Source organism: Colossoma macropomum, unplaced genomic scaffold, assembly GCF_904425465.1.
Source record: "Colossoma macropomum unplaced genomic scaffold, Colossoma_macropomum, whole genome shotgun sequence".
NCBI classification, from domain to species: domain Eukaryota; kingdom Metazoa; phylum Chordata; class Actinopteri; order Characiformes; family Serrasalmidae; genus Colossoma; species Colossoma macropomum.
The window spans coordinates 12801947-12813118 of NW_023494804.1; the positions used below are offsets into that span (position 1 = coordinate 12801947).

The 11172-nt window shown below is 41.4% G+C and overlaps 1 protein-coding gene across 1 annotated transcript; it reads left to right on the plus strand.

Annotated features, from left to right (window-relative positions):
* The first annotated feature begins 697 nt into the window (after positions 1-697).
* Positions 698-5830, plus strand: LOC118824587 (transcriptional activator protein Pur-beta). The gene has a single exon (XM_036594854.1). The coding sequence runs from the start codon at positions 707-709 to the stop codon at positions 1625-1627; it is 921 nt and encodes a 306-aa protein (XP_036450747.1). The 5' UTR covers positions 698-706; the 3' UTR covers positions 1628-5830.
* Positions 5831-11172: the final 5342 nt, after the last annotated feature.

Below are 11172 nucleotides of genomic sequence, written 5' to 3' on the forward strand. Positions count from 1 at the left end.
CAAGGAGGTGGTCATAATGTTATGGCTATATAAATATGACAGAAATCTTCCATGCCTTTTTTATGTTTGCTGGTTGTTCATATGGCAAAGTTGTATCGAAATGGAGTATGAACTATAAATTAATAATATTCATAAAAGTATCATTTAAAAAAGTCTGCCTATGTACCCTTTACCCTAAACAGTTTCGCATAAATATAATATTACATTCGAGAGCAAATAATTTTATTGTTATACTTCAGTAATATTATACTGGGATCTTCACAATATGGTGGGATGGTGTGAATAACAGGACTTTCCTGACATACCTACGTCATTCACTCAGCCGCTACACCAGCAGTGTAGAAGGCACTTTACATTGAACAGGCTGATCTGTGATCAGTTTTCGCTTCGACAACGACTGTTTAACTGTAACGCTTTGGAGAATGGAAGCTGGTCCTGCAACAGACCTTAGAGGGGCATTTCTCCTTCAGAAGTGGCCGAGCGCAATTACAGGAAGTGCTGTCAGAATAGTTAAAACCAATCGCAGACCACCGACCCGCCCCTGAATTACGAGCAACAGGAGCTGTGACCTATGAGCGGCATCGAATGTCTGTCACTGACAGGCGCGTGGCCAATGGGATTGCAGCGATTCGACCTCGAGAAGGGTGACGTCGTCGGCGTTCTCTGTCCGCCGTACGCAGGGAGAAGTTGGCTGGTGGCGGTGAAGATGGCGGATGGAGACAGCGGGAGCGAGCGCGGCGGTGGCAGCAGCGGTGGAGGGGGAGGAGGCGGTGGCGGCGGTGGTAGCGGGGGCTTCCAGCACTTCCAACGGGAGCAGGAGACCCAGGAACTGGCGTCCAAGCGCCTTGACATCCAAAACAAGCGCTTTTATCTGGACGTCAAGCAGAACTCAAAGGGCAGGTTCATCAAGATAGCAGAGGTGGGCGCCGGGGGCTCCAAGAGCCGCCTGACTCTCTCCATGTCGGTTGCGGCCGAGTTCCGTGACTACCTCGGCGACTTCATCGAGCATTACGCCCAGCTGGGGCCCAGCACCCCGGAGCAAATCGCCCAGTCATCCGGTGGCGACGATAGCGGCCCGCGGCGAGCGCTGAAAAGCGAGTTTCTGGTGCGGGAGAACCGCAAATACTACCTCGACCTAAAGGAGAACCAGCGGGGGCGGTTCCTGCGGATCCGGCAGACCGTGAATCGAGGCCCCGGCTTTGGCGTGACAGGCCCCGGCGGCGGCCTGCAGGCGGGCCAGACTATCGCGCTGCCCGCGCAGGGCTTGATCGAGTTTCGCGATGCCTTGGCCAAGCTAATCGACGACTATGGCGGCGACGACGAGGAGCTGAGCGGCGGCACGGCGGCCGGGGGGTACGGTGAGCTCCCCGAGGGCACGTCCATCATGGTGGACTCCAAAAGGTTCTTTTTTGACGTTGGGGCCAACAAATACGGCGTGTTCCTGCGCGTGAGCGAGGTAAAGCCGAGCTACCGGAACTCCATCACGATCCCTTTTAAAGCCTGGAGTAAATTCGGCGGCGCTTTCTGCCGCTACGCCGAGGAGATGAAGGAGATCCAGGAGAGACAACGGGATAAAATGTACGAGAGGAGAGAGGAATCAGAGGGCGAGGACGTGGACGACGACTGATCCCAGTCAGCTACAGAGCTCGGATGAGATTCTGCTCCTAGAAGTTGTTACGAGATTGCAGAAACGACCGCGACAAAAAAGTGCATGACGAATCGGACTTAAAACAATAGCCTACTAAAATATTGTGGCGTGATGTTCATTTGACAGAAAATACTAGATAATAAGGTCTGTGAAGTTTATGTGATGAGGTTTGGGGGATTTTTGGAGAGAAAACCCGTCTAAAGCCATGGGGCGAGAGGTTGTTACATGAGTTGAGAGGTAGGATTTATTACTGAAGCTGCCCTTGTCCTAAACCAGCAAGTTTAATTGTCTGAAGTGACATTTAAACTTTTGTAATGGCAAACACTAATGCTGCTGAATCTCAGAGGCAGTCAGCACACATGAACCCAAGCAACTGAAAAGTGTGCGCATTGTTCAGTATAGTTCAAAAGCAAAGTGGGAGAGTAGACTGGCGTTCACTATAGTCTCAATGGCGGCCATAGACCATAATATAGCCTTGACCATAATATAGTCTCAGTGGTGGTCATAGACCACAATATAGTCTTGACTGTGGCCAAGACTGTGATAGTCTGTCGGAGTGGACCGGGGGAATTTAACAATGCTGTCACGCTGTCAAACTTTGTTCATTTATTCAATTCTTATAGGCTGTTGTCTAAATGGGCGCTACCTGACAAGCCATAGGAACCTTTAGAAACGCCCACCATCACAAATCAATCTGAAGACTAATTGTTTAGCCTGATATATGAAAATTGATTAATTGGTTTAGTGATATGATGGCCAGATCATGGAAAACACAAACATGACAGGAACCTTTGTCTATTGAGTAAGACTTGCAAAGAATGCAGAAAAGGTATAGGCCTAATGGATAATAAGTGTGTAAAATGTATCAAATGCATCTAAACTTATCATTGACACTGAGACAATGAACACTCACTGCTAACTGCAGTGATGTGAAAACAGTTCATGAGAGCATTGTCTTTTCCAACTCGGGTCCAAATCTCCATGAGTACATTGGAATTAATTTGTCATTTCCTCCCTCTAGATAGGACAGAACAGCTGAGGCACTGCAATGAAACCACACTCCTTTTTTATTTAAAGGTCAAAAAGTGCATAGATGAATGTTTTTCTTTTCTTCCCTTTTTCATTTTTTGTTTAGAAAAAATATAAAGACAGATTATTCTTTATGACAGAATTACTGAACAAACCAGCATATTTTTAATACATAAAATAATAGAAGTTATATGTGTATTGCAGAATTATTAAAGCCTAAGAGGCTAATTTTTTAAAAAAGTAAAAATATGGGATTTGAAGACTGTCCAGTGTATTTGTTTTCCAAAAAGTGTTGGAGTATAGCATCTATATAAGTAAAGAACGTAAATATGATGTATCTTGACAGTTTATTTCGGATTACGTAAATCTCATCCCTTACTTCTTGCACATTGTCTGCGTTTACATTGTATTCATTCTTTATTAGCTTTTTACATTTTTTTTGTTTAAATTACTCTATTTAACGGGGTAGTTCAACCTGGAAACGCCATCATGGCTAACAATGATTGAAAATTCATGTTGCTGGTTAGCATGATGTCATGCTAACTGGCAACACTAGTTTTCATTCATTGAACAGATTATACATGCCCTTTAATTTGACACAGTGATATGAAATGGCACTCGAGTCTGTCAAGTGGTCCTTTATTATGTTGTTGTGTATGCCTGTCCCACATTGCCTTTTGTTTAATTTATTAAGTTTTATAAACATAGTTTATGTAGCACTACTGATGCTACAGTGTTTTGTTACTGTCTTTTCTCCAGAACATGAATATAATGGGCAAGCAAACAAAGATGTCAACTCCTTTCTTAATCATGCTTCATAATTTACCAGTTGTCTAGGAGTTCTAGAAGATCTCATCATGTATGTTCTTTTCTTGCAAGGAATGTGTGAGTTACAATAGTAGACCAGTGGTGTATGGCCGTGAATAGTTAAGGTGTGTTATGTTCATTTCTTTTATACATTTCATTGTCGCACTTTAAGAAGAAGAGCCGAAATCCCAGCAAACACGGTGCATAGTTTATTGAGAGTGATGTAAGTCTTGATATTCTTTTTTTTCTGCTCTTTGGGCAGGGGGGTCAGCAGTGTTTTTTGTATTCATATATATATATATATATATATATATATATATATAAAAAACCACCTTTCATCATCCCTACTGACTTGTACTGTTTCATGTTAAATGGCAGCTCTTTGTCATTGTGTATTCTGCTGTAAATGATCGAGATCCTTTTCAGTGATGAATGAACACGTTCGCTTTATGCAGAAGATGCAGTCAAGTTCAACGGTGAGCAGAGCATGGTTTCTGACAGGCAAATAGAGGCAGAGGCAACATTGATCTGTCAACATTTTGGCACTCCTCTGCTTGTCAGTTACTGAATGTGGTCATGTGTGCCGATCTGGGCATTGGTACCCCTGCTGTCTTTGCTCTGTTCTCTGTGCCCCGTCCATTCGGCTTCTCTCCGAATCTACAATTGCAGCAGCTGTTCCCTTGCAGCAGTGAGCTGACTTAGCAGGCTGGCTATGTGAGAGGCATGGGCAAGCAAGCATTCCTGCCCTGGTGGCTGACTGATTCAGCTGTGCCGTTAGCTCTCAAGTGCAGAAAGATACAAGGGCTTGATTGTCGAGGCTGCTGCACACACACACATACGTACCACATGCACGCCTTCTGAAACCTTAACTGCATCAATAAGGCTGTGCAAAACACACAGTGAAACTGTAAAGCTGTTCTTGCCATCTTGCCATACCTTCCAACTGAGAGGGGCTTGCAGCTGACATTAGTTCAGAATGAGCTCTTTGCCATTTGTTGAAAAATTGACATAGCACAGCACAGTAAGGTGCAGTGGGTAGATGTGAGATTTTATGTATTTATTTTTTTTAAGCTGGGGCAAACCAAATGAACGTGTGACAGCACCAGCAGCTTTTGGCAAGATGCTTCTACTCTCTTCTCAGCTGCTGGGCCACTCTTTTGTTTGTTTTTTGCCCCCCCACCCCCCCACCCCCCCTCAAGGGGAGCCACCGTCCAGAGACTGACTGCTATTTTTCCCCTCTAAGCCAGCCTTGCTGATCCTTTTTGAATGCAAGAAAGGAAACGTGATCATTCTGTGGACCTGTGACTTCTCTGTGGTTGTAGTAATGTATGTAACTGAACTAATGCAGTTTTATCAGTCTATGTGAACCTATTTTTTTAAGACCCAAGTCGACACAGTAAGATGTCTGAATTATCAGTGCAGTTCAGAGGGAGTCTTGCTGGTTGCTTTTTAAGCATTGCTGCTTTTAAAGTAACACATTTGGGTTATGCTGCAAGACCTCTGCCAAACAGTAGAAACAGGCATTCTGCTAATTACAGTCAATTGTATGCACTACAGTTAATTTCAGATGCTATACTAGTTAGGGAGCTCGTTAAAAACCCATGTAATGTCACATTGTTAGAATGGAAGTGGTGATGATGGGAGGCAATACACACACCAATTGATGGGCTTGTGACTATGTTTTTTGCCAGTTTCTTTACCATAGTTGGTTCATTTGTCTTCCTTTGTCTCAAGACCGGGCAGTGTGCAAGCTCTGTAAGCCGTTTCCATATGTTGAAGCCGTTTCTTTATTCCTCACTAGAGACAATACCACTGTTGATGATTTCTGTTAACTGTTTTGCTATTTCAGGTAATTTTCCAAGTCTTAACAGTTTCTTCACAGACTGTTTTGGACATGCAAGTTTGGACTCCGCCAATTCATGGAACATTCTTTCTCAAGGCTAAGAAATAGTTATTTTTCAGTTGATCTGATGTTAGTAGAGATTCTAAATGTGAACAGCAAGCCCATGTCTGGTTTCTACTCAGGTTTTAGGCATTCTCAAATGTATCTCTACACACTCATCGTATACCTCCCTTCACTGTTGATGCTGAAGTGGTTAGGAGGCAGACTAGATCAATATTCCTGCAACAGGAAGTTTCTATCTCGAAGACTCAGTTACTCCATTTCTGCTGGTTCCCCATCAAGCCCCTAATCGCAGCCTGCCTCCTACACACCACATGCTGGGTGGCCAACCATTTCCCCATGCCTACCCAGTTTTTCAAAATCGAGATTTACAATTCTATATTTAGAAAATGCTATGTATGTTTGTAACAGAATAAAGGCAATTATAATTGATGGAAAACGATCATATGTTCCAGTTGCTGCTGTTTTTTTCTTGCCATGTTTATGACTGACATTGCAGTTTTTGGTTTCATTATCTGTGTTCAAAATCCAATAGGATAAGTCATTTCAGTAGATAAGAAATGAACAACACTCCTGAAAAATAAGGGGTCCTAAATGGTTCTTGGCTTGGATTTACACTTGTAGGAAAAAACTTTAATTAGTATCATCTATACGATATGTAGAGGTTCTTTAAACTTAAAAAAAGTTATAAATATAGTATATTTAAAAATATAGTGCGTTGGAGATCCAAATGTACCGTTGTCCAGTCTTATCTGCAAAGAGCCAAGGGGCTGCATGTTTTCATTTCAACCAAGCAGGAGCACACCTCATCAATTGTTTAAACATTGAAACTAACTGAATAAACTAGTAGAACCAGGCGTACTACTGTTTAGATGGAACGAAAGCCTGCAGGCAGATAAGATTAGGCACCCTTGTTCTATGGCATTGTTTAAAAAACGCTTTATTTTTAAGAGTGTAGTTAAGAAATCAAATGTAAGATTGCATCTTTTGTATTTGCTGGTGACTTGTATGCTTTTCTCACATGTCCACCAGAAGATGTTGGGCACTGTGCCCCGGCTGACCCTCCAATCTCCTCAGATGGCCTCAGTGACCTTCGCCCCTACTGCCATCACCCATAAGGGCTGCACAGTGAACCAGTGGAAGCACTGAGGGCTGGTGGGCATGTAACACCACACTGGGCCTGATGCCAAATCACACTGGGATTAGTTCACACATGAAGAGCGCCATGCTGGCATTACGTTAAGATCTAAACGCTAACACAGAGCCTTTCTTGTATCTGTGTGCCTACCATGTGGGCATCAGTGAAAGCGTGGGTTTTGGTGATTTGGGGGTTAGGTTGGAGTTTGAGTTTTTCACAGCTTTGACCAGTGAGGAGCAAAATCACAGTATCAAGATACTAGAAGGGCCTACTTGTTGACTTTTGCACTTGCACTTATAGTGCCATTATATGTAACATTTGAAGGACGTTGCTTTCACTAGTTGAATAAATTTGTGGAAAGCAGTCTGATGACCACAAGCTGAATGTGCTCAGAGTTCAAAACAGATGAATCATGGTAGTTCATAGTTATGGTCTCAGAATGAGGTTTCTCTTATGTACGTTATACAAGCAAGACAGAGAACGAGAGTGAGGCTGCTACCATTACTCTCTTTAGAGCAAGAAAATCTTATAGGAATACTCCTCAGCCTAATATCTATCTGGTGCTTTGATAGCGTACCTTCAGTTTTCATGCATAATAACTTTGAAGCATTTCTCTGTTCATAGAAAAGAACAGAAAACCCAATGACTCAAAACAGACTTACAGTAGAAGTTAGTGAGCAGATAGAGATTAGAAAGTATTCCTTCCTAACGTTGTAACGCTCTGCAACCACTGGCAACCAGATCAAGTTCCCTGGAGTCTGTGAATGGGAGTAAAACTACTACCCCAGCAAATGCAGATGGCGGGGGAGGCGGGGGTGGGTAGTGGGGGGGTGTTGCATGATGGAGGAATCCTGTGTTCACAGGAAGAAACCCTGAGCTCAGTGCACTGCTGGGCTGCCGAGCTATATTTAGCCTGTGTGTTGCCATGTGCACTGAATGTGCATGGCAACACTGAGACATGCAGCATCATTCTGCGCATGTGAAACTGCAGGAGGACTTGGGGGGGGGGGATCAGTCTTTGAAAGAACTACAACAGATCACTTCTTAAAAACTAAACTAGCAATAGTAGAGAGTCTTTGGAATCATGCAGTACTCAGACATGGACATTCATTTCTATTCATATCATCATTAAAATGAAATATTTCCCTTATCCATTAAGTATTAAATATGAATATTATATGTATGTGAAAGACACACACACACACATATATATAATATGGTTCTTGTGCTTCTTGCATATACAGGGTCATACGTGAAATCCCAAACCTGCAATTAAGACTGCATCACAAACTCGGCGTGCTGTTTTCCCATACATAGTGTAATATGCTGAAAAAAAACAACCATACAGTCTGATTAGTTGAAAAGAATTCTGTCTGTGTCATTTTATATATATATATATATATATATATATACTGGACAGTTAAAGACTGGAAAAAAGTAGCCTGATCTGATTAATCTCAGTTTTGCTGAGGCACAGAGATAGTAGGGTCAGAATTTGGTGCCAACAGCATGAATCCATGAACCCAACCTGCCTTGAGTCAACAGTCTAGGCTGGTGGAGATGGTGTAATGTCAAGTCAAGTTTATTTATACAGTGCTTTTTACAACTGGTGTTGTCACAATGCAGCTTTACAGGAAAACCAGGCTCAAGCCCCAAGAGTAAGGCAGGGTGGGGAATGGTGTGGGGAATGTTTTCTCAGCACACTTTGGGCCTGTCACTACCAATCAATAATCGCTTGAATGTCACAGACAATTTGAGCATTGTTGCTGACCATGTGCATCCCTTCATGGCCAGAATTTACCCATCTCATTGCTTTCAGCATGATAATGCTTCATGTCGCAAAGCAAAAGTTGTCTCAAAGTGGTTTCATGAACATGACAATGAGTGCAGTGTTCTTCAGTGGTGTTCCTAGTCACCTGGTCTCAATCCATTAGAATATCTTCAGGATGTTGTTGAATGGGGAGATTTGCAGAAAAAAGTGCACCTAAAAATCTGCAGGAATTGCATGATGCAATCATGTCAACATGGTCCAGAATCACAAAGGAGTGGAATGCATGCCACAAAGAATTAAGTCTGTTCTGAGAGGGATACCCTACCCACTATTAGTATAGTGTTCCTAATAAACTGCTCAGTGAACGTATATGAATATGAGGAAACATATGTACATATATTTTTCTTTGTTTGACATTTTGGTGCTACGTCACCACATACAGTCATGTACAAAAGTTTAGGCACCTCAAATTATTTGTTGACTTTATAATTGAAAATAAGTACACATCCTCTATCGAGAACACACTTCTGCACACTTTAACATATTGAGTTTCACTTAGAAAATGAACAAAACGTAATTTAATGGAGGTGTTGAAACGTTTGCATAAGACGGTATATCGATATGTATTGCACTTAATGTGTTGTATTACGTACATATGTTATTCTGCATTTTCTGTGCCATGACATCCCATGTATATTAACATATATTGCACATATACTTTGGATGTAAAGAAATATAGATGCATTATTTTCTATATGGGATGGATGCAACATGGAACTACTATTCTGGTGAAAGAAACTGTCAATATTAAAAGCATGTATTTGAAACAATGTTTTTTTTTTACTTTCCAAAACTGTTGTATAAAAACAATAGAACACTCAAGGTTGTGTACTAGCGCGAATGTCATCTCAGTCATGGTATTATTCATCATAACACAATCACTCTCATGTTCTGTTACTTACTCTATGTCCAAAAGTGTCCTGACAGCCATTCTATACTAGTAAATTCAGCACTTTTAGGTGCAGCCATTGCTGACACAGGGGATCAATTGCACACACACAGCTGGTATAATTTCCATAAAAAATGATCGCCAATAGAATGGGACAATCTGGAATGGCCACAAATGATCCAGTGATCACAATGCCAAATGCCAAGCATTGGTAAGAGGGTTATAAAGCCACCCAGCATTGGGCTGTGGACCAGTGAAACAGTGTTCTGTGGTGTGACTGAGCTCAACCCAGTTCCTTTGGAAGTTTGAGTGGTGTTTGTGATCCAGAACTAATCATCCAACATCAGTACCTGACCTCACTAATGCTCTCATGGCTGAATCCAATCAAATCCTTGCAGCAATGTTCTAACATCTACAGTAAAGCCTTAACAGAAGAATAGAGATTGTTGCTGCAGTAAAGGGAGGACAAACACACTATTAATAGCCTTGATTTCAGAAGAAACATTGAGCAGGTGTCTTCAAACTTTTGGATATAGTGTATATACAATTACCTTTTCAAATGGGAGAAAAACCAAAGGTGAATTACATGCAGATTATTGTTATGTGTCTGTTACAAGCTGTCTGGGCAGACAGCAACAGATCTGATCTGGCAGCAGTTTGAGACTCAGCAAAATGATTGGGCTCACAATGTTGCTGTGTAATCCTTTTTTTTTTGGATGAGTAATCCTGTTTGCCTTTGGTCCTGGTGGACTGGGCAATGACAAGTATTCAAATTGGAATTTGTGCTTTAGGAGATACACTGAATGAAGCAAGCTACTGATTGATTTTAATGCTGCAATTGCCATGAAGCGAGAGGTGCTTTACCTCTGGGTTTTACCACTTTGATTATCCATACGTTACAGTAGGCTATTCTCAGCTCACGACCAAGCCCTAGAAGTGTCCTTTTTAAGGTTTTATGTAAAAACATGCTCTGTCTGTTTACTACACAGCCATCCACTGGATGCTGTTTTTCCAGTAAAACAGGCAGACCAATTTCTTGGAAGCTTGGTGGAAAAAGCTCAGCATGGTGTTATGACTTTACTCAATGGGATTTGAACTTATAGTGCTAATTATAGCAATCTGCTCTCCGCTGACAAATATTGCTCATGAACATTTCTCATACACATGTACTTAGTCATGTAAAATTCTCATATGCATAAAATATTCAGACAGTCCTTCAGTAGCCATTTAGTAGATGTGGGAATCACTACAGCCCATACGATACAATACTTGAGACATGATACGATTCTATTGGGCTATTTAAAGATTTGTGATATGCTTATTATTGCAAGTACTGCAATGTTTGATATTTTGATATATTGCGACTGCAATGATTTCCCCAAAAGAAAATTTTATTTGATCTAATGAAGCTTGCACTTTGTTCATCTTATATAAATCATTTTACCAAAGTAAATCAGAACTATGAAATAACCAAATCAACATTCAAAAAGCTTTATCCTTACATTTACAAATTTAGCAGATGCTCTTATTTGTAAAGTAGACAAAGTAGCATTCAACTCAGCCTTTGTCTTCACATATTAAACAAAAGCTTTTACACTGGCATGTGAACGTCATGTTAGTAGTTACACGTTTCAGGAGCTTTATTAACAGATTGTAGTAGTTCTGATTTCTGTTTAAATGGTAGGATCAATCCCTTTTTTTCCTCATTAAGGGCAGGTGTGTAATCCACTGTGCTATCTGTTCTTAAAGGAACTGTTTGGTAAATCTTATTTATACAATTTTCCACTTCCCAGATGTAATCAATCAACCAAGACATGTTTGTTGTATACATTTTGCTTCTTTAGTGTAGCGCTGGAGCTACTAGGCTAACCTTGCAAACAAACACTAGAAGCTTTTAGCCATTTTAAACAACAGGTGTTCTGTCAAA